The 24,327-nt window shown below is 48.2% G+C and overlaps 1 protein-coding gene across 1 annotated transcript in view; it reads left to right on the plus strand.

Annotated features, from left to right (window-relative positions):
• The window catches only part of Adcy9 (adenylate cyclase 9), a 117,608-nt gene extending 93,290 nt beyond the window's left edge, over positions 1-24,318 (plus strand). The window contains exons 6-11 of the mRNA XM_055604558.1: positions 3,864-3,966; positions 6,558-6,766; positions 10,360-10,519; positions 12,236-12,384; positions 14,891-14,932; positions 20,068-24,318. Of these exons, the coding sequence (XP_055460533.1) occupies positions 3,864-3,966; positions 6,558-6,766; positions 10,360-10,519; positions 12,236-12,384; positions 14,891-14,932; positions 20,068-21,259 (1,855 nt within the window). The 3' untranslated portion in view covers positions 21,260-24,318. The remainder of the gene's footprint in view (positions 1-3,863; positions 3,967-6,557; positions 6,767-10,359; positions 10,520-12,235; positions 12,385-14,890; positions 14,933-20,067) is intronic.
• The last annotated feature ends 9 nt before the right edge of the window (positions 24,319-24,327 follow it).

Genomic DNA, 24,327 nt, shown 5'->3' on the forward strand with positions numbered 1-24,327 from the left:
CACTTTTTTCTCTCCTGCCCTCTGTGCCCTCCTCCCATCCTCCTCTCTCCCTCTCTTCTCTGTTTTTGTGTCTTGAACCTGACGAGTATGTTGGTACAGGATGCTTACTGCCCCTTTATATGGCGCTTCCTAAAAATAAGGATGTTTTACGTACATGAAACTCAGGAAGTTTAGGGATGTTCTTTCTAGCCTTAAGTCCGTATTCCAGATTGTCAAACGGCCCCTCACGTCTTTGGCGGCACTCTCGCCCTCCGCCCAGACTCACACATTGTGTCCTTTACTGATCAGTCCGTCCTGTACAGCCGTGCAAATCGGAGACAGTTCCTTGGCTGTCTTGTGTAGTCTTTTATGTTAACGTTTGAAAAGCTTACAAGCTGACTCATTTGTAGAAAGGCTTGGATGTTGGGTTTTGTGAATGTCCCTGTCAAACACAGGTTCTGCTTCTCTGGCCAGGCCTCATGGGAGTGACGTCTATCATGTTCTTCTTCCCATATTGTATCCAGAGGAAATGATGCCCATTGGTCCTTAATTAAGTGATAGGCATCTTCACTGGCGAGGTATTACCAGTTTCTCCAACTATCGTTATTATCTTGTCACTATGACTAATGGGCAATCTGCGGGAAGATGTTGCCCCTTTGTCAGACGTCCTTCGGGTTACAGCTATTGATGAGTCTCGCCTGAAACCGTCTGTGCTATGGTAGTCCAAGTGGTGGATTGTATCTGCAGCCTGTTGCCGTGCTGGTGTCCGGCAGCCACTGTACAGAGGCGCCCTCCCTGTTACCTCCTTACCCACCATTGTTCACCTGAGCTCATGCTCTTCTGTTCTGTTCCATCCACGCTTACTACACTCGAGTGCTTGAATCTGGCCAGTTGACTCCCTTAAGACGGGGTCTTTTTGACCTTTGTTTGACATAGTCTCTTTAGCACAACAGGATGGTCCAAGCTCTCTTCATACCTTCCCTGCTCTAGTCAGGAACGAGCCTTTTCTCCAAGGTGCCCTGGCTCCTTTTTGTGATGAATGGTTTTGGGATATGTTATTGATAGCTAGTCTAATGCTGTTGTCCAAACACATGCTCTGTGTGATGTCAGTCCTTTAATATAAACTGAGGCTTGTTTTATGTTCTCATACATGGCTTGTTCTTGTGGAGATATGTATACTTGAATATGTATTCTAGGTGTGGTGTTCCGTCCTTCACTATTTTGCCCTTTTGCAGAATGCTCTGACCTGCAAGCATCAGTTAGGTCCAGGTGGTTGACAGCCTTGTTCCAGTAATGTGTGTGTTCACTCTTTTTCTATTGTTCCAGCTGGTTACCCTGGCCAAAGCCTAGCTGTAGCTCCAAGAGTCGCAGATACACATCTGGTCTGGTTTCTAGTCTGTTGCTGTGATAAAATATCATGACCAAAGCAACTTGGAGAAGAAAGGGTTTATTTCATCTTAAGCTTCCAAGTCACAATCCATCGTTGAAGGAACTCAAGGCAGGAATATAGAACAGAAACCATAGAACTCTGCTCATTGGCTTCCTCCCAGGCTCATATTTAGCTGTCTTTCTTATACAACCTGGGGATGGCACTCCCCACAGTGCCTTGGGCCCTCCCACATCAATCAACAATAAAGACCCCAGGCCAGTCGGAGCTGGTGAATCCCCCAGGTGAGACAGCCTCAGGTAACTCTGGGTTCTGTCAGTTGACAGCTGAAGCTGTCTAGGGCAGCACCCTTAGGCCTTATTTGCTGACTTAGAGTTAGTGTTAAGTCACTTCATTTTAAATGAAATCTTGCAATGTATACCTGCTGCTCTCCTCCCCTTATTCATGCCCTCACTGTTCCAGCTGCATGAATTGTAAGTCCCGGTCCTCTTACTCCAGACTCTCCATTGTCTTGAGTTGCGCTACATACAGTGATGGCATTTCTTTTATGTGGCATTGTGTTTTCCAAATTCTTTGGAAGCCTAGCAACGTTGTGTGTGACACTTAGAAAATCTGACTTTCATTCTCTATCTTTGAAGAATACTAAGATTTTGTCTCAGCAAGCAGTTCACTTATCTGATTCAAATGGTCTCTTTTTGCTTTAACTGTGCTGTTTGGAGTCTACAAGTCATGTGCAATTAAGATGCAATTTCAAGATGTGACTTAGATGTGTGAACAATTTATATGCAGAACCTGGGCTTTCTCTTTCCTGCCTCTTGCTTTTCTGGGATTTGTAACCTCATTCTTTATCTGTAGTCACCCGGTATTTTCTATATTTGGGTGTTAACTTAAATTTTTAATTTTTATTTTATTTGTATGAATATTTTCTGCATGTATATGTTGTATGCCATGTGTGTACAAGTGAGAAGGAGACATCAGATCTCTGGAACAGGAATAGTGGATGATTGTGAGCTACCATGTGGGTGCTGGTAATGGAACCTAGGTCCTCTAGAGGGACAACGAGCACTCCTGGCAGCTGAGCCATCTCTCCAGTCCCTCGTACCTAGATTTTAAGCCATTAAGACTGGCTTAAAATAGCCAGGCATGGTGATGCAAACCCAAGATCCCAGCACCTGGAGGAGTTTCCTTCTTCCTCACTCCCCTTCCTTTCCTCTACTCCCTTCTCCCCTTTTCCTGCCCCACCCTGCTCATATTTATAGCCCGTGGGTCTTTAAACTCATGATCTTCCTGCCTTGGCTTTTGGAATGCTGGGATTACAGGTTTTTATCAGAGGGTTAGTGATGGCACTAACCAATGTCTGTCTTCAGGGAAAACAAAACAAAGGTAAAAGATGGGAAATTTAAGTCTTTCTTCCCTTCCTCCAAGGATGCCTCCTCTCCTTCCAACTGTCTTGATTACTGTCTTGTCCTCCCAGCAGTTGCTTTTATATTTTCTGTGAGAACAAGAAGCAGAAACTCCAAATATTGACTGCAGAAGAGCCACATAGCTTCAACACAGTTGAAGCTGCCACTAGACTACTGGAATGACGATACCAGAATCCTCCTGCGACTGCTTTGCATTTTTCCCCTGTCACTAGAAAGGAGTACAGAGCCAACATGAAGGAGCAGACTGTCCCCTCATTTGAGTCTGAGACGATCATAAGTTATTGCCTATTTGTCACAGAAAAGAATCCAGTCTGTAGCAAGAAAAGGAGGAAGTGCACCATTGTGGCAGGCACATTTGAGGCTCCTTCTTCTGGCCAGTGGCTAATATGTGGGGGAGAGAGATCACACCATATTTGTATGTACCTTCTGAAATCACACCAGCATTCCCTGAAATTTATAGTAACTCTCCAAAGCATTACAAGGATGCCATGATTTGCTGATAGTCCGTACAAGAACAAAAGAGTCACATAAATCAGATTTGATTCCTCAGGTTGAGCACGATCATTTTCAAGTCTCACCTGCACTCTGAATATTTGACAGCAGCCCCACAGTTACGCCAGCTGCAAACACCATCTCACGGTAACAACTTGTTACCTTTAAGGTGTAATTACTGTCAGTATTCGGGATGACAGGAAGCCTTTGGAGTTGCCTTCATTTGAAGTCTCCAAATCAGTATAAGTCCTCGCAGCACCAAGATCTGCTGGCTCTCAGGAAAGATCACCTCACGGGATGATGGGCTGCCTCATTGTCTTCCCATCCTGGGTGTGTGAGCCTGTTCAGAAACAGGCTCTAACAAGGAGTGTGGTGATCGTGGAGAGTGCTCACTCCTTAGTGAAGGGAAACAGCGTATGATTGTGTCTAGAACACACAAAGGACTTTCCCAGAGCAGTGTCTGTGCAAGCAACACCTGTCACATGGTGACTTTCAGAGGTGGCTCTGGTGATGTGCTCGCTGAGAGGCATCTGAGCCCCGTGCTGCTGGTGTTGATGGAGTGCATTGGTTGTGTCTTCCAGCCTGATGAAAGATTATTTCTTCAAGCCGCCCATCAATCAGTTCAGCCTGAACTTCCTGGACGAGGAGTTGGAGCGATCCTACAGAACCAGCTACCAGGAGGAGGTACGTCCTTACCACGACCTCACGACCTCACGGCACAAGCCCTGTTCACTGTGCATTCGTGTTTTACCGAGTGACAGGGAAATAAAGGCTAACATTGATTTCCCACAGTCAGGAAGCCTGTGAATTTATCTGTGCCAGGGAGAAAAACCCAAGGCTTTTTATGCTCCCTTATCTTAAAGCCAAGCTGCATCTCTACCAGACTGTTTCCTCTATAGCTGCTGTTTCTGGTCTTCTAATGGTTGTCTCCAGCCTTGGAAGCATGCCTGGTCACACCTGTTCTGAGTTCTTGAGTGACACTTCTTTCCCCGTAGCGCTGTCACCCCCTGAAATGGGACCAAAGAATCAGACGTCTGTACCTCCATCCAGAATGTAGGGTTCACGTCCCCCCTACCACACTGCCATCTTAACTCCATCCAGTTAAGGGAGTTAACTTTCCTCTCAGCTCACACACCATTTTCACTAAGAACCCTTCCTTGATGCCAGCTGGGTTTCACTTTCCTGTGTCTTCTTTCCTCTTCGTGCACACCCACGTTGGCATCCATCTGATTTCTGAACCTGACACTCAGCTCTCTGTTTCCATGCTATCTGAATCCCAGCACAGCCCACACAGCAGACACCTTCATCAGGGGTGCTGGAAAGCAGTGAGTGGGAGAACTGGGGCGTGGTTGGAGCAGATCCCAGCCTTCTTTCCCTTCGCCCCGACCTGACCTGAGTGGCCCAGAACCAAAGTGAACCATCACCTGAACCCAGTACCAAGAGGAGTTCCATTCAGATTTCTCTTGCTTATTGGGCAGACCTTTATGTCTGTGATATCCAGCTCATGACCCAGAGAGTCCATGATGTACAAGAGATGGCTAATCTTTGCTTTGTGTCATTAGAACTGCTGCCCCCTCAGTCCCCCACTGGACAGTGAATATCACTGAACATTCCAAACACAAATCATGCAGGTATTGCCTAAAGCAAAAAATATTAAGCATTACCAATCTGGACCAGTTTTGAGGAAGCTGGGCATTTGGGCAAGAATGAAGTCCCTGCACTGGCTGTCCTGAGCCTTCTCTGCCCAAGCCCTGGCTACTCCCTAGAATGATTATTAGGGCCCCAGAAAGAGAAGAATGACATACATGTACCTCTGCGAAAGAGGTCATTGTGGCAGCCTTACCTCCAAGATGTTGGGTCTTTTAAGGGAACCTCAGAAGTTAGGACCAGCTCCAGAGCCATCTTCAAAGCCTCTGAATTCCATGGGTTTTAGGACTCTAGCCCTGTGCCCACTTTGCTCAGGTGAGTTCAGGCTTGACATTGGGGCTGGCCAGCAGCCCTCTCATTCCCCAAGGCCAAGTCCTGACTTTTCCCATCTTCCCCATCTCTGGAGTCTCTGTAAGGCTGAGGACCCAGAGCCAGTTTGACCTGAAAGGAACTTGCTGAGGGCCGGTCACAGGCCTCTTGCTCCCACATACCTCCAGCCCCTTCGTCCCGGAGCCCTGTTGCCAAGGCTGGATGCGAAGCCCCGCCAGCAGTGTGTTGTTCTTTCACCATAGCCCCTGGCTCAGCATCCTGCATCTTCATCCCAAGACAGGCCTGGGAACCCTTGGGAGTCAGTTAATCCGGCTGTAGCCCAGTCTGGCGCCTCATTCCCAGTGTTACCTTGGGTAGCTATTCTTGACCTCCATCTACACACGAGGAGCAATGGCACCTCTTCCTCTGTGGGCTGTTCGGAGCCCTGACTGAGGTGGCCCCTCTCTAAAGGGCCCACAAGGGTCTGGAACTGGTCATGTTTTAGACACAGCATGTGATAGCAGTTTCTTCCTCCTAAATTCCCTAACAGTACATGTGTGCCTCTTTAGGAAACGTTATACAATGCCCTGTTTCTTGTATTCCCTGGATCAGGCTGCTGGTTCTCTTCAGCATTGGTTCATGTCCGACCTGCGCCCAGTACCCTGCCAACCCAGAGCAGCACCCGCATGGGCTTTCTCCCTTAAAAACCCTAGATTTCTTTTTTTTAAAAATTACATGTGTGTTTTGCCTTCCTGTATATGTATATGCACCACATGTGTGTCTGGTGCCCATGGAGGACAGAAGAGGGTATTGTATCCCTAGGAACTGGAGTTATGGATGGTTTTGAACCACCTGAAAATCAAGCCCAGGTCCTCTGGAGGAACAACAGATGCTCTTTACTCCTGAGCCTGTCTCCAGCCTTGAAGGCTCCCTTGGTAAAGGCTGTATGCTCTCTTTCACACATGGAGGCTCTCCTCGACTGCTTTCTTAAATACCCGCCTGTCTCATGGTGAAGCTGGCTTTCACATCCATCATCACCTGCTGCCATTCTTCTTCCTTTAAAGATGTGTACTCCTGGACTCCGAGTCAGTAACTCATCTCTCAGAGCCTCTATGTAAACGTGCTTCAGAGTCTACTGACGGAGTCTGGTGCAAGTTTCTTAACTTTAAATGCGGCAGTAGCGAGGAGACGCCCAGGCGAAGCGTGACAGCTTTCTCCTGGTCTGGAGCACTCAGTAAGATGGATGACCTGTTCCTCCATGCTACTGTCCTGCCATCTGGACAGGCCAGTTCATCCCTGTCCTTCCCTGCACTAAACAGGTCATAAAGAATTCTCCTGTGAAGACGTTCGCCAGCGCCACCTTCAGCTCCCTCCTGGATGTGCTCCTGTCCACCACGGTGTTCCTGATTCTCTCCATCACCTGCTTCCTAAAGTATGGGGCGACCGCCACTCCTCCCCCACCGGCTGCCCTGGCCGTCTTTGGTGCCGACCTGCTGCTGGAGGTTTTGTCCCTAGTAGTGTCCATCAGGTATGTCACAGTAGAAGGAGTGGCTCTCCAATGTTTAGCCTCTGGCTCCCTCTTCTGGCTCCGTGGTTAATGGCAAAACTGATTAACCAGCACAGGGGCCAGGAGTCTAAAGAGAACAGAACTTGATGTTCTCCCTCTCACCCCATTTCGAGGCATCCTCCTTGCAGGCGCTGACCTTCACACCACACAGGTGGCACAGGAGAGGGTCGGTGCCCCATGCAGCCCATCTGATGCCAGATGGGCCCTGGGTTTCCTACATTAGAGATTAAAAGGAGCGTGAGAGATTCAGAAGGAAGAAAGAAGTGCAGAGGGAATACATGACAGGCAGCAGCGGAGAACAAGTCTGCTGACCCATGAGCCAGCCTCATCCTCCTGAGAAACAGGCAGCACTTAGACATGACACCAAGCAACAGGAACAGCAGACAAACCAGACTTTCTGAAGGTTTTTAATGTTGTGTGGCAAAGAATACTATTGAAGCCTGGCATGGTTGCACACAGGTAATCCCAGCACTTGGGAGATGGAGGCAGGAAAGTCAGGAGTTCAGAGCCACCTTGGCTATGTAGCAAGTTCAAGGCCTCCTGGGCTTCACAAGACCCTGTCTCAAACGAAAATGCTTACTATGGAGAAAGAGAAAGCTAGAGAGTGGGAAGGGGTAACAGATGACATCTGTGGCGAGGATCTAACTGCAGCTTGTGGAGTTAATCATCTCAGGAATAAAGACAGCCCATTTTACTTTTAAACTGAAGGCACTTTTTCTTACAATATATTCCGATCACAGTTTCCCCTCCCTCACCTCCTCTCAGATCCTCCTGCCCATCCAGCTCTACACCACTGTCTCTTTGAGTCCTGCTCCATCTGGAACACACCGATCTCTTGGAATCATCCATATCCTCTGGCTCTTAGAATATCTCCACCTCCTTTTCTACATACCTCCCTGAGCCCTGAAAGGAGGGTTTGATGGACATCCCACTCAGGACTGAGTATTTCAAAGTCTCTGACTCTCCTCATGTTGTCCAGTTGTAAGTCTCTTTGTTCCCGTCTACTTCAGAGGAAACTTCTCTGATGATGGCTGAGCATGACAATGATCTATGGGGATAGCAGAATAAAATGGCCATTTAAAATAGACAGGAAGCTGGGATCGGTAGCTGTAATCCCAGCACTCAGGGAGGCAGAGGCAGGCAGATCTCTGTGAGTTCTAGGCCAGCCTTGTCTACAAAGTGAGTCCAGGACAGCCAAAGCTACACAGAGAAACCCTACCTTGAAAACCATAGATAGATAGATAGATAGATAGATAGATAGATAGATAGATAGATAAGAAACCAGGGGCGGTGGAACATCCCAGCACCCAGGGATCCCAGCACTCAGGGAAGCAAAGGCAGGCGGATAGCTGTGAGTCCTGGACAGCCAAGGCTACACAAAGAAAGCTCTCAAAAAAACTGATAATAGAATAGAATAGAATAGAATAGAATAGAATAGAATAGAATAGAATAGAATAGAATAGAATAGAACAGAACAGAATAGAATAGAATAGAATAGAATAGAATAGAATAGAATAAAGAATAGAGAGATAAAATAAAATAGACAAGAAGTGGGGTGATGGCACACACCTTTAATTCCAGCACTCAGGGAGGCAAAGGCAGGTGGGTTGTTGAGCTAGATTGCTGTAAGTTTGAGGCCAGCCTGGTCTACAAAGCATGTCCAGGACAGCCAAAGCTACACAGAGAAACCCTGTCTCAAAAACAAACAAACAAACAAACAAACAATAAATAATAGATTGATAGATAGACAGACAGACAAGGGAACAGCCCTGGGTTCTGGGAAGCCCGTAGTCCTTTCCACGTCGTAGTAGATGTGAGTGCCCAGAGCACTTCCTTTGCATGTACCCCCCCCAGGTTCCTGGCTACTGTGAGGGGTCCTCGCACCACACACCTGCCATGCTGTAGCCTAGTTCCATCCACTAATAACTGGGGTCCTCAAGAGCAGCACTAAGACAGAAATGGCAAGAGCTGCCTTGTCTGTGGGTTACTGCTGCTTCTACTCAACACCCCAGTGCAGAAAATACAGCTTGGATCTGGCCTTGAGACTTACACATTTACCTTTTCTCCCTCTGGGGTGGGCTGTGCGGGATAACTACGTCCTTTCTTTCTCACCCACCGGCCTGCAGTTTCCTCTCAGCAGCAGAGATTGCTCTGTCCCTTAAATGAAATGCTGTGGCTGCACCATCCCTTAAATCTTCTTTTAGGGTCAAGCCCTGCCCAAGGCAGGCAAGCCTTCTGTTCCAGCCCAGATGTTAGGAAGCCAGAACAGCCCAAGGACCCTAAAAGTGTCCTTGAGTCTCTGTGGGCAATGCTGGAGGATTGGGAATTGCTGGCCATGGCTGAGCATAGCCAGTACAGCTCTTCAGGGTTTAATGCCAACGGTGCAAGTTCTGGGCATGTTCGAGGAGGGCTGCTACTAATGTCCACAGTGGCTCCTGACAGAGGTAAAGACAGGGAGCCTGCCCATAGTCCCCAGCAACATGCCTAAGAGAAGTTCTGTGAGTCTCCATCCCAAAGTCCCCGTGTCCTCTCCTCCACCTACCCTACCCTATGCCAGGCAGCCCGGGCTCCACAAGACCTAACCTTTACTGGTCACAGTTCTTGCTCTTCATAGGAGGACTTTATCCTATTACTGTCACTTTCCTGAGGTGTGGCTCACCCAGGTCTACAATGCTAAGAGTCATAGAATGCTGTTGCTGGACTGTGAAGACACCTCTCAGGAAATAAAAAAGCTGTCTGCTGCCGGGTGATGGTGACACACACCTTTAGTCCTAGCCCTCGGTAGGCAGAAACAGGTGGATCTCTGTGAGTTCAAGGCCATCCTGGTCTACAGTTAGTTCCAGGACAGCCAGGGCTATACAGAGGAACTCTTTCTCGAAAAACCAACCGACAAACAAAAAGTTGTCTACGCTATCTGTCATACCCATGATCTAGGCTGTGAATGAGGCAGTTGGACGAACAGGGGTGGGGCAAGTGGCAGTGAGCTGTCTTCAGTATGTGACCTGATTTCCTGAAAGGTTGAATGGCTCCAAATGTCCCAACCACAGCAGCCTCTACAGAAGACCTAACACCCCCAGAAACCACCTGCTTGTACACAGGGCTCAGTGAGCTCCAGGCCGGGGTATGATCAGCAGTCTTTTTACCTCTGAGCCTTCTGAGGAGGTAGTTTTATGGGTCCCAGCGGAACAAGGCAGAGCATCACTGTGTGACCCTGGCAAGGCTACTGAGAGCACCCTTCCCCCATCCTGACGGCCAAAACGCTCAGTACAGCATTCCAGACCGGCCCCCTTCAGGACGCCCTGGCCCACAGCAGACGCTCCGCAGACGCTCCGCAGACCCACAGAGGTCTTTGACCAGGGCAATTTTGTCCAAAAGGAGAGCGTGCCCTTACAGCTGGGTGTGAAGCTGTGAGTGCGGCCAGCTCGCTTACTTGTCGGCAGGTGGAGGGGCGCAGTGGCTGCCCGGCACCCCCGGCCGGCATCAGGAGCTGCGGTGCGGAGCAGAGGAAGCACAGTGCTGACCCTCTGCTCCCTCCCCTCCCCTCTGCCCCCCAGAATGGTGTTCTTCCTAGAGGACGTCATGACGTGCACTAAGCGGCTGCTGGAATGGATCGCTGGCTGGCTCCCTCGCCACTGCATTGGGGCCATCTTGGTGTCTCTCCCCGCCGTGGCTGTGTATTCACACATCACCTCTGAGTTTGAGACAAACATACAGGTGAGTGGCACAGGCCGCCTCCTTCCATGCTTCCCAGGTTCTCTCACGTTCAGTCTGGTGGCGGGGGGGGGGGGGGGGGGAGGAGAGCCAAAATCCAAGTTTTTAAAGAGGTGCGCTCTATTACCGCCCCCAGCCATCCTCTTAAACCAGGAGGCGTGCGCTGGGCATGCTGGCACATACCACAGCACTTAGAAGGCGGAGACAGAAACATCAGGAGTTCAAGGTCATCCTCAACTACGTAGGATTTGAAGCCAGTCTGGGCTATACAACAGCCTTTTTTAAAGTATACACACGGAGACACAAACACACACGCACACCACAACTACGAAAACTGCAGTGTGGACCTTCCAGTGGCTATGTCTGAAGAGTGGCACAGGCTTTTCCAACTTCCCTCAGTATCCACCAAGTTTCAGATCAATTACAGACATCCTTGGCTTCTATGGTTCAAACTTTCAACTTTCTGGCCACAGTGGTGCAGAAGGATACCCGTATGCCAGCTCTGACTTCACTTTCATCTTTCTCGGTTTTGCTGGAAGTCACTGATTCTCACTCTCAGAACTCAGTAAACAGCAGCAGATAGTGAGTAGGCTCGGTGCTGGGTGACTGCCCAAGTGCGGGATCGCGTAGGTGTTCTGAGCGTGGCTGAACCAGACGGAGCTGTGGCGTCTGGAACACTGAGGGCACCAAGTGCATTTTTATTTATGATCATTTTCAGCCGTCACACCGTTGTTTTTAATTTGGGGTGCTGGTAGTCAGTCAGACCCAAGACCTCTCTTGCGCTAGGCGGGTGCTCAGCCACTCGGTCACGTCCCCACCTGTTCATCTGTAAGGACTCACAGAGGTGGAGTGCTGCAGCAGTTCGAACCTTTGTACTTTGCCTCACGCTTTACCAAGAAGTACCTGCCCCGTGTGTCCAGACGGTAGAGACAATGTGCCAGTCTGCGAAGGCCACTGCCGGGCACCTGAATCCGCCGCTGCTGCCGCTGCTCCGGAAGGGGACTCCGGAGTTAAGCTCCATAAAGGATGAGCTGGTTGTGGGAAACATTTGCTTCTTGACCCTTAGGCTGAGATCTAGTGCGTGTGTGCATGAGTGTGGCAAGAGCTACCAGGAAGTATCACTTCTCAGAGGCTCACAGCAGGGCTGAAGGGAGCATCTGGAAGATGACGCATCCCACAGTGGCCTCGAGAGACATGATCTGTTTTTAAAACCAGTAGGTTACCCAAAGGAAGCCTTGCTGCATGCTTCATGGTCACTTTTGTTACTGTGACCAGATACCTGAGGAAGAATGTTACAAGGGATGAAGACTTGACTGGCTCAGGGCTAAAGAGTGTGACCTTCAGCAGGGAAGGTGTGACCCCATAGTGGAGCTTGGTCAGGCGGGGACTCTGCACCTCCTTATAGTTCCGTTAAACAGGAAGCAGAGATGGGTGCGGAAGCAAACCAGGCCATAACCCTCAACCCTCTGCTCTCCAGAGATCCACTTCCTGCTGCTAGGCTCTACTTCCCAAAGATTCCATACCCTCCCAAAATGGCACCTCTAGCTAGGGACCAAGTGGGGGACATCTTACATTCAAGCCATCACAAGCGGTACCAGAGATGCTTGATACTGAGAAGGAGTGCGGGCAAGCGGGTCCTGGTAGTGTGTGGCATAGAGGCGGGATGGGAGCTCGTTGGAGGAGGGGGACAGGCTATCCTGACGGTGTCTTCTCCCGCAGTTCACCGTGTTCACCGGCTCTGCTGTGCTGGTGGCTGTCGTGCACTACTGTAACTTCTGCCAGCTCAGCTCCTGGATGAGGTCCTCCCTGGCCACCATCGTGGGGGCCGGGCCACTGCTGCTGCTCTACATCTCCCTGTGCAGGGACAGGTGTGTACTCTCATCTCATACAGCCCTCGCCAGCATCTCTGTCTTCATGCTGCAGGATGTGTTTCCATCATGACTTGAAATAACTTCCGGCACACAGAGTATCCAAAGAATACCAACTGGGGATGTGGCTCAGGGTAAAGTGCCTACCCGAGTGCAAAGTCCCCAGGACTACCAAACAAACAAGCAAAGATGTAACAAAGTGTCATAGGAATGAAACGAAGCAGGGCTTGGTGGCACACACATTAAATCCCAGCACTCAGGGAGGCAGAGGCAGAGGCAGGAGGAGCTCTGTGAGTTCAAGGCCAGCCTGGTCTGCAAAATGAGTCCAGGACAGCCAAGACTACACAGAGAAACCATGTCTCAAAAACAACAACAACAAAATGAAAAACAAAAACAAAAAATTGCAGGAAAGAATGAAACAAGAAAGAATAAGAGTCGTTTATAGCACCATACAACGGGTTGTGTTTACAATGTGTATATATTGAAACGTAAGTGAGCTTGGATTTAGACTTAGTTTCTATTCCTAAAGGATGCCCATATCACCAGTTGTGTGAAGACATTCAGAATTCCCCAAAACTTGCCATCCCATGCACTTGGATTTGGGAACACAGCCTGTATATATTTGCATATCGATGTGCTGGGGTACCTGCCTCTGCCAGACATATGACTACTGTAGGATATTTGAGCTGACTTTTGTAAATTAGAGTCTATGACAGTAAGACCTGAAGTCAGGTCACATAAAGAGATTCAGGATGATGGAAAATCAGGCCTGTAATCCCAGTCCTCAGGAAGCTGAGGCAGGAAGATTTCAAATTGGAGTCTAGCATAGACTACATAACAAGACTGTCTCAAAAACAAAACAAAACAAAACAAAACAAAAAAAAAAAAGATAACCTTAGAAGAGCCAGACTTGATGGCACATGCCTGAAGTTTAACCACATGGTAAGTAGAGACAAGATGGCAAGTTACGGGTCTTCCCTGGATGTATAGTAAGTCTGAGAGTGTGATGTGGACAGAGAAACTCTGGTGTCACTTGATGAACCTCGGGAAGCAGGAACAGTTCTTGGTGTGCTGCAAAGTGAGAGGGACATTTAAACTCAGTAAGAGCCAGGCACGGTGGCTCACACCTGTAATCCCAGTGCTAGCAAAGGGGAAGTGATGCAGAAAGACAGCACCTTTGACAATCCCACCAGGCAGGCAGCCGGCAAAGCCAAACGCCCTGTATGGTAAAGACCAGTGAGATCCCTTCCTCCCGTGGCTTCTGCCAGTTGCATCATGCTTGCTTCTTAGTTTGTTAAAATGTGTCTCAAGTGCCCTGTCACACACTAGCAACTGGCTTTTACACTTTGTCCACTAAATACTTAGTTGGAAATAGAGTAGAAACTTGGGTAGCAGAATGTACACAGTTGTCTTGACCTCTAAAACCAATTAAGCCTCAGTTTGTATACAAACATCTAAATACCAGGCTTTTCCTGTACCTTCTTAGAGAGGTGCTTCCCAGCTGTGGGGGACAGCCACCTGCTCGTAAATCCAAAGATTAGGGAGGCAGGCTCTTCCAACGTTAGGGGACGTGCTTCATTGTGCTTTGCGGGACATCTAACATTCCTGCTCCCCAACTTGTTATCACAACCAGGAACGTCCACATTTCTGGGTGTCCCTTGGGATTGGCATTGCTGTCACTGAGGACCACTGCTTTAGCAAATGCCACCATCAGCAATATCAAATGTAATCACCCTAACATGTTTTAGGGATCACAGAGTAGTCGTGATTAGTGAACAGCGGGAGTAACCACCCTCAGTCCCCTTATTATATTAGTAACCATGACACGCTCATGTTCTCTGCAAACCAAGACCAAAAGGGAGTTTGAAGCAGAGCTGCCAGTTCAGTGCCTGAGAAGAAGCTGTGACGGTTGGTTACATTAAGTGACACGCGCAGCCTCCTCCTCCCTGTGTGGAGCATCGGGGTTCATGGGCATCACAGTGCCATGTACTGTGAAGTTCCTAAGTGTAACTGCAGGTGCCCCGAGAACCCTTCATGGTGACATTTAGTCACAGCTTTGGCTTCTCCTCTTGGATCCAGAGAGACAAAGTAGGGGCATCCCATCTACAATCCAAACAGCAGATTTTGGCATGAAACTAGTAGATGACACTTGCCTTGAGCCGGGACCACGTGGAGGGTCCTCTGAGCCTAGTCCCAGTTGTTGCTGGAACTAGCAGGGCCCAGTGCTCGTCAGGAAACTAAAGCCCAAATTCACCTTTTACAAAAGAGAAGGAGTCTTAGTCACTTTTCCATTGCTGTGGTAAACCACCATGACCAACGCGACTTATAAAAGAAAGCATTTAGGCATATATTATATTATGTATTTTATATTACATAGTTTCAGAGGAGCATGGCCAATTGTTTACCTCGTGTCCCCAAAAAGGAAAGCTATGTAAACTCTTCTTTGGGTTGCTTTTAATAATGCCTTTTTTGTTTTCTATAACATTTTTATGTATTTTCTTTCCAGTTCCATAGTGATGTCACCCTTGGATACAGCACAGAATTTCAGGTAATCTTCAACCTGGGGCCTGTGTCTGAAAAATGAGAGCAGCCATCTTTCTGTTCTTTGTCTCCCGAAAACATGCACACCACAGTAAATTACAGTGTTTGTGTGTGTGTGTGCCGATGTGTGCGTGTCTGTGTGTGTAGGTTGAGAAAGCAAGCAGTAACTGTATTATCATATATAATCACAGTGCATCTTACATATGATCACAGTTGTGTCTTATTGGGAAGGTGTGCTGTCATTAAGGCATGTATTACAAGTAGGTTAATTTTATGCAAGACGTTAGCACGTTATACAGGAAATGTCACGGATCAAAGAAAAATATTTTATAATTTAAAATATTTTGACTCGGAGCAACCAAGATGGCTGATCTGTTAAAGGTGCTATGAGAGTCTAGCAACTGGAGTTAGCTCCCAGAACCCGTGTAAAAGCGGCTGGAAAGAACCAGCTGCACAGCTGCCCTCTGACCTCCCCACACATGCACCTCGCCATGCACACACAGACAGCCATAATAAATAATAAGTTAATAATACAACATTTTACATAGAAATTTGAAATAATAAACTCTTAAATTATTTAACCCTTGCTTTACTATAAACGTAAAAGTAAATTCTGAATAAATTTGAAGAGTAAAAGATAAAAATTATGTGATCATGTGTGCTGTGTCCTTGTAGCTCTGAAGCCACATATGTATTAATGCATGTATATACACACTATAAAAATAAAAATAATCAAACTAGAAAAACTAGAAAAATATTAATTTTCATGCCTCTTAAGATAGATAATGTTCCTGTTTTATCAATAATAAATAGGCCCACAAGGAAAAAAACTGAATGACAAAGAGGAAGGGAAAGAAAACGGAAACAGACAGAAAAACATTAATAGACCAGAAAGCCCACGGGGATGGAGGACAGAATGCTCAGAGTTCACAAAAGAGGAAACCTCTCACTTATTAAGCTCCTTCCCCCGATGCTGGGACTCAAACCCAGGCGTGGCCAAGTGCTCTCCACTTCCCTGCAGCTCAGCTGAGACTGGGTCCTCAAAAAGTGCTAACATGATGCCAACCGTGACATTTAGGCCTGTAACACTAGCAGTCTGGAGGCTGGGGCAAGAGGATTGCGGGGTGTGGAGCCACCCCCTGCCTAGAGTGTGGCACTGTCTATGCAGTCCTGATATATGGTCACAGTGTTGATGGGTGCCATGCCTGCCTGGCTAGAGCTGCCAGCGGCACTTGCTTTCTGTTTGTTGGCTTTTTAAATTCCTGCTTTGCATGATAATAGATTTTAGTGTGTTTTCCTTTAACTTCTATTCAGAGTGTAGTGTCCCAGTGTTGAGGCATAAATTGATTCTTACATTTTCTCATCTCAAGTACCTGTGAAGGTACAGGCCTGTAGGCTCAGCTACTCAGGAGGCCAAGAGAGCAGACTCATACATTCAAGGCCAGTGTGAATCTAAAATCACTGCAGAGTGAGCTCAGGGCCGGCCTGAACAGCCTTTTCTGAGACTCTATCTCAAAATGAGAGCCAGAAGAGCTGGTGGAGCCCTTACCTAGCACAGAGCCCTGGGTTCAGTCACAATACGCAGACACACCAAAATCTTTTTGAAAACTGACCTTTGCTATTTAAATTTAGAACTGGGTTGGATGCCTCTGTCCACCTATCCTAGAATAGGAAGTGCTGGTTGTGGTGGTATTTTCCATAACTCCAGCACTTGGGGAGTAGGGGCGAGAGGATCAAAATTTCAAGGTCTTTCTCAGCTACACAGTGAGTTAATTCCAAGACAGCCTGAGGGACATAAGGCCTGCACTAAAACAAAATTCAGTGCAGGGCCAGTGGCTCAGTGAGTAGATACTTGCTGCTTAGAGCAGAAAGAGAACCAACTCCAGACTTATCCTCTGACGTGACGTGTCCACATGGTGTGTCTGCATTCACTTATCACACATATAGGTAATAAAGTGTTTTTGTTTAAAGTCCAGGCCAATGAGAAAGCTCAGTAGGTGCTTGCTGCCAAACCTGTTGGCCTAGGTTCAGTCCCTTGGGAACCATACTAAAAAGGACTGTTCCTCAATGTCACAACACTGGGAAAAACAACTCAGCGCCTCCAGCTCTGACCCTCTGCCCACTGCTTAAAAGCCAGCCAGAGAGCTGGGCGATGTGTCACATGCCTTTAATCCCAGCACTGAGGAGGCAGAAGCAGGTGGATCTGTGAGTTCCAGGACAGCCAGGGCTACACAGAGAAACCCTGTATTGAAAAACAAACAACAACAAAAAGCCAGCTGGAGAACCTCAGGTTGGACTAAAATATATTTTAGTCAGTTAAAGTGGTCACTTTGGTTAGCATTTGAGTATTATTTGTTTGTTTCAGTGCTGTAAGTAAAATAAATAAGCATAGGCTGTCCTACCATAGCAAACTCTGGCCTGCTTCCCAACCTCTGGGCTGTGAAACCTGTGCCAGGTCCCCAGGCCAGCCTAGCTGGGCTTCAGGGTTCAGCACATTACAGGGAGAAGACAATGGACTCACCAAAGAGAAAGGCTTCTCTCAGGAACCACCTCCCTGAGCTCTGTGATGGCCCTGGAGGATCTCAGCCAGGACAAGTAGCTCCAAGCTTCCAATAGTAGGCTGTGTATGAGGCCCAGAGGGAGAGCAGGCATTCAGCAGGAGCCACATTGCCTGTGCAAGCAGCCTTGATCCATGGGCTACTACCATCCAGGGATATGGAACCCCTCCCCAATCCCAGCTCCCAGTATCCCAGGCCTCCTGAGGATGACCTCCCCTGCTGAACTGACACAGCTACCCTGAACCCTAAGGCAGAGGGAGTTGGCCATGTTTCAGCTAGTCCTCTGTTTACACATGAGGAAACCAAGTCTGGCCAGATGATACAGTTTACCCAGGGCCGCTAAGCTCTCCAGTTGTCCAACCTGAGTGGCCCAGGGACCATTCCAACGAAAGGGCCTTTGTGGGGGTGTTTTAGGGAGTGTCTCGGTGGCCTCAAGTTCATGCTCTACTCCCCTTCTCTCTCTCAATATAAAATCTTTTTTTATTTGTTTGTTTGGGTTTTGTTTGTTTGTTTGTTTGAGACAGGGTTTCTCTGTGTAGCCTTGGCTGTCCTGAACTCACTTTGTAGATCAAGATGGTCTTGAACTCACAGAGATCTGCCTACCTCTGCTTCCCTGAGTGCTGGGATTACAGGCGTGTGCCACCATGCCCAGCTTTTAACATAAAATCTTATGTAAACCAGGCTGGCCTTGAACTTGCTATATACTCTAGGAAAATCTTAAACTAGCTTGATATTCCTATCTTTGCCTCCAAAGGCCTTGCTAAATCCATTATTTAAAATACCCTTATTTCAAAGGTAATAATAAAATTTTAATTAAATACTGAGGCTAAGGAATTAAGGTTTCTGTATCCTAAATCTCACCTGAGGACACATCAGTTTTATGTCCATTTTTATAGTGAGCAATTCCATCATTACATAAAATCTTAGGCAATTTAGAAATGCATTAACTTACAAAACTTGTATGAACTGAACAGTCAAAGTTTTGTTAAAAATAGAAAAGGTGGGGGCAAGAAAGGGATGGAAGAAGGAGATTCAGATGTTAACATCAACTGACCCTGGTAATAGGACAGTAGACGACGAATCATTTTTTTTAACGTCTACTTATTCCCTGAATTTTCCGTGATTGAGTATGTGGTGTTTTTAACAAAAGAAAAAATACTGCGCAAGTAGGGTGGTGTATGCTTATGATCCTGGCACTTAAAAAACGGAGACAGGAGGGTTCGAAATTCAAGGTTAGCCTCAGCTATATAGCAAATCTAGGCCAGCCTGCACTACATAAAACCCTGCCTTAAAAAATAAAAAACAGAAAAGCCATGGTGGCCCTCAGTGTTCATCTCCAGTTTCAGCTGCAGGCTGCCGGTGGCTCCTGCTTGCAGGAGAACAGCACCACTGAGTAAGCTCAGCTGTCAGTCCAAGGGACCGGGAAGTGTGGCCTCGAGCAGGAGTTAGAGCTTAGAGAGAGCATGATCGTCTTCATACATGAGGCCCCGTGCTCAGTCTCCAGCACTTAAAAGGGCTTCTTGGAAATTTCTAACTAAATTCTAAATGCACCAAATTTAAAATGACTCAATAACCCTGGTGTATGGTCTTTGACACATCATGTCTCACCATGACTACCGTGTCCCTCAGCATGGATGTAGTACGTCCATACATTAGAGTGCCCCATAGCCATAAGAAAATAGCCACCCTCCTTACCTACAATGACCGTTACCATGCGTACATATCGCTCTTAAATGTATGCATCTCAGGTTCTGTTTGAAATGTTAACATTGTCTAAAATGGCTTTGGTAAAGCAGAACTAACTAGAAAGGGAAATACGTGGTTTGTTAAACTTCCATACGAGCAGAGAATAGAGAAAGTATAGCAACTCTTGTAAAATGACGTCTGTTGTTCGAAAATCTAAGAGTACGATCTATCAGAATATTCAGTTTCTTGGTACAGTAATGACCCTGATCACCAAGGGCAATGTCTGTATCTTAGGAGAGATGTGCTAAAATAGTTAGACCAGCAACTTCTTTTCAGAATGTTTAGGAAAAAGTATTTGTGTGTGTCCGTGTGTATTTGTATGTCACATGTGCGTCTCTATATGTGTGTCGAGATGAAAAGCAGAGAGGTAACATTTAACAATTAGTAAATCCACTTGAAGAGCATGCAAGTATTTGTTTTATGAAACTTAATGTTTCCATAAAGTTGAAATCTTTTCAAAAGAAATAGTTGAGAAGAAAAGATTTTTTTAAAAAATCTAATGAGTTCTTCTAAAAAGCAGTTACAGCTGGGCTTAGTGGCACAGGCCTGTAATCCCAGCATGTGGGTATGGAGGCAGGAGGGTAAATTTCAGCTGAGCCTCCAGCTATATACGAAGTTCCAGCCAGCCTTGGCTGGAAAAAAAAAAAAAGCAGATTGAAGACACCTAATCAAATATGAATAAAACAAAAGCATCCCTGAGGCCTGCAAAACAAGCAGGCTGCTTTAAGGCCTGAGGTGCTGAGGTGGCGCCCAGCCACGCTGGCAGCCACTCTCTCAGCCAGTTTGGAGTTTTCCTTGAAGGCGCTCTGAGCAGCTGTGTCATTTCTCCTCTTCCCAGTGCCGAGAGGAACCCATGCAACAGCTCACTGCTGCAGGACAGCAGGAGGCCGGCCAGCCTCATAGGCAAGGAGCTCATCCTCACTTTCTTCCTCCTGCTGCTCCTGGTCTGGTTCCTGAACCGAGAGTTCGAGGTCAGCTACCGACTGCACTACCACGGGGATGTGGAGGCTGACCTGCATCGCACCAAGATCCAGAGCATGAGGGACCAGGCCGACTGGCTGCTGCGGAACATCATCCCCTACCACGTGGCCGAGCAGCTGAAGGTCTCCCAGACCTACTCCAAGAACCACGACAGCGGAGGGGTGATCTTCGCCAGCATCGTCAACTTCAGCGAGTTCTATGAGGAGAACTACGAAGGGGGCAAGGAATGCTACCGGGTCCTCAACGAGCTGATCGGGGACTTCGACGAGCTGCTGAGCAAGCCAGACTATAACAGCATCGAGAAAATCAAGACCATCGGGGCCACGTACATGGCGGCGTCCGGGCTGAACACAGCCCAGTGCCAGGAAGGTGGCCGCCCGCAGGAGCATCTGCGCATCCTCTTCGAGTTCGCCAGGGAGATGATGCGTGTGGTGGACGACTTCAACAACAACATGCTGTGGTTCAACTTCAAGCTCAGGGTCGGCTTCAACCACGGACCCCTCACGGCCGGCGTCATCGGCACCACCAAGCTGCTCTACGACATCTGGGGGGACACCGTCAACATCGCCAGCAGAATGGACACCACGGGGGTGGAGTGCCGCATCCAGGTGAGCGAGGAGAGCTACCGCGTGCTGAGCACGATGGGCTACGACTTCGACTACCGGGGGACTGTGAACGTCAAGGGGAAGGGGCAGATGAAGACCTACCTTTACCCCAAGTGCATGGACAGCGGGGCCGTGCCCCAGCACCAGCTGTCCATCTCCCCAGACATCCGTGTCCAGGTGGATGGCAGCATTGGGCGCTCTCCCACCGATGAGATTGCCAACTTGGTGCCTTCTGTTCCGTACTCAGACAAGACTTCGCTGGGATCTGATGACAGCACACAGGCCAAGGAAGTTCACCTGTCCTCCAAGAGGCCCTGGAGAGAACCCGTCAAAGCTGAGGAAAGGTTTCGATTTGGCAGAGCCATGGAGAAGGATGACTGTGATGACACAGGCGTGGAAGAGGCCAATGAACTCAGCAAGCTCAACGTCTCGAAGAGTGTATGAGGCAGCACGGAGAGCTGCCGAGGTGCTCTGTTCGTCCAAACACAATAATATCCGGAGCAGTAGGCTGGCGCGCTACCCAGCGCCTCAGCTTCTGTCCCTGGACGTGGTGTCATGTGGTCATTTCAGCCCTATTCTCTGTGTGGATCACAGTAATTCAGGGTTCATTTCCACCCATTTCCTCTTTCCTTTACTCCCTTTCCTGGAAGCCTGCCCCCAGCCTGGGGGGTCCATTAAGCGGTGTGGAGGAATACAAGTGCCTTCAGGGTTTGGCCTTGCGTCTAGGGCTGAGGCCACTGGTGGAATAATGGCCCTGGCTATTATTTGACTTCTTTAAAAAAAAAAAAAAAAAAAAAAAGGAAAAAAAAAGCTGTGGTTAAAATACCATTTTTATTGCCTTTTCTCACAAGTTTTTTTTTTTTTTCTCATTCAGTATTTTCCAGTTTATTTTTTTTTCTATATATGTAATAGTGTTTTTCAGTCACCTGGCCTTTCTAAGCACACACACGCACACACACACTTGCATTTATGAATCTGACATAAAGTGCCAGTAACTCATGTGGGGGAGGGGCTATAAAAGGGAGCAGGGCCGGGAAGCTCAGCAAGCCCACGCCTAGCCTCTCTCGGGTACCTGGGCCCACATTCCTGTGGCCCTCAAATGGACCTCTCCGCCCCCAGCAGTGGGCAGTGTCAGGGGCTCGTCTGCACGCAAGCCAAGATTTCGTATGCTCACCAGGCACAAAGCTTACAACCCGGCCTCAGGCACCTCAAAGCCGTGTTTTCATCCAGACCATCCACAGAGCCAGGCCTCAGGCACCTCAAAGCCGTGTTTTCATCAAGCCAAGAGTGCAGATGTTTGTCTCAGAAGCTGACCCATCTGAGGGAGACGTTTAACCATCCGAGGATGAATTTATTTATTTATTTATTTATCGAGATGTGTGCGTTATGGGGAGGGGCCGCTGGGTAGTTTTGGTGGAGGGGAACAGGGAGTGGGCAACGCAGTTTGAAAAGGACACAGCAGACCAATGACAAGATGTCCCTCTGTGTTTCACGTCTCATCCACGGAGGCCCGAGGTGCCACCAGGGTGCTGCTCCCCCTCATGGGGATCCAGAGTAAAACTGGCTCGGCTCCACGCGGGATTCTGCAAACCTTCCAGCCCGTCCTCCCACGGTTGGCCTGCACAGGCTAATCTGTGGTGGGATTTACTTCTTCTGGCCAATTCAGACTCTTGAAAGGGGTTTCTTACAGTGTATCAAGGGACAGGACCATCCGTCTGTTTGGCAGAGGAGGTGCAAACAGCCAGACACAAGGATGTTTGTGTCCCTGGCTGCTAGCCTTGCTCGTAATTGTGTTCTTCCATGTTGAGTCTCCAGCGTATGCTGAATGGAACTCAGGCCTCAGTTGCCCTGTCCTCGTCATTTTTCCAGGTGACGCTGGTGTGCAGCTCATGAGACAGCTGAGGACCAGCTCTGTGTCTGTGGGAGGCCTTCGCGCCCGGCCCTGTGGCGTGTTCTTTCACTGTAAACCTCACTGTATAGTTTTCACATCTTGAGTTAAGCCCCGTTGTCACTCCTCCCCAAAGATGGAGAGAACCCGGCTGATGCTAGCAAGGTGACATCTTAGCTCTTGTCACCCACTTCCCTGGGGACACCTGGGATGGCCACCCATGCAGCACAGCCATGCCAGGACCTAGAGTATTCTTAGTGACTGGAAGATTTTCCTTCCCAGTTGGCTCCCTGTTGGTCTTCCAACTCGAAGAACAGATAAGTTGTGACAATACCTCTTGCTTCTAAAGAATGTATTCTTGTACAATGCCACAGATTTTTTTCTTTTCTTAAAAGCACTAGCTGATTCTTTCCTTGTACGAGGGATTTAGGGCATGTTGGGTTTCCCTCTGTCAGTATTAGGGTGTGCACATCATCTGAGTGTCAGTCAGTCTGTCCTCAGGCTGCCTCGCTCTGAGGAGCTAGCTGGTGGTCCGTGTTTTTGCAGCCTTGGTTCTACCAAGATGTGCTCTACCAAGCTGATCTCTGCACCCCTCTTCCCTCTCACATTCTCTTCCTCTCTCTGCTACAAAGGTATTTGTGATTCTTTCCCTGCCCATTCCCCAACCCTAAACCTGCAAACCAGCCAGAGAGAGTCATTAACCTTGAGGCAGTGGCCGGTTCCGCATCGTGCGTGTAGAGCCCTGGTTGGAGGGAAGCTTGCACAGCGTGCAATGCTCTTAAGAAACACCCTGAGCCTTCCTGAAGAACCAGTGCAGACATTTTCTTCTTTCAGGGTGCGAGGCCCCTGGAGCCTTTCCAGCTCCCTGCCCCAAAGCATACCTCAACACAGAGCCGCAGGGTCCTGCAGCATACCTGCCGTGCAGCTTGGTCTGTTGACGTTGAACAAACAGCTGTTGCTGGAGACAGTTGGGCTTCTAGGCGGTGGACTCGAGGTCCTCCGGGTGGCAATACTCCTTAGGAGCCTGGGCAGGAAGCAATACTACAGAATTGAATGTGTGTACATAGTTGCTTTGCATTGTGTTTCCCGTTCCTCCTCGGCCCCGGCTCAGCTCAGTCTATACATCTGTCTGATCAAGCACACGTAATTTTAGCCCACACAAATGAACATAGAGCATCAGTTGTGAAACCTTAAACTGCTTGACGAGCCCCCCCCCCCCCCATGTGCCGCACCTGCGCATGGCTCCCTCCACCCTGACTTCACTCCCGGGTACCGCACCTGCACACTCGCACACGACACGGAGAACCAAAGGCAGCGTGCAACCATCACCTGGGCTGCAGTCACTTGTAGTTTCCAAAGATAAGTCTGCTTTGGGATTTCTTGATTTTCAAGGTAAGCTTTTTTTTTTTTTTTTTTTTTTTTTTTTTTGGGGGGGGGGGATTGGTTGTTTTGAAAATTGCATCATGCCTAGAACGTGAAATTATATTGGCGAGAACCAATTGTTTGCATTTTCATGTTTCCTTTGCTCTGCTTTTTAAATTGTTAATTCTAAGAATCTCAAAATGCATCCACTGAAAAAAAAAAAAAAAGGGGATTAAAATATTCTAAAACTAAACTTCTGTGC

The sequence above is a fragment of the Psammomys obesus genome, unplaced genomic scaffold (assembly GCF_907164565.1).
Source record: "Psammomys obesus unplaced genomic scaffold, mPsaObe1.curated_primary_1811, whole genome shotgun sequence".
NCBI classification, from domain to species: domain Eukaryota; kingdom Metazoa; phylum Chordata; class Mammalia; order Rodentia; family Muridae; genus Psammomys; species Psammomys obesus.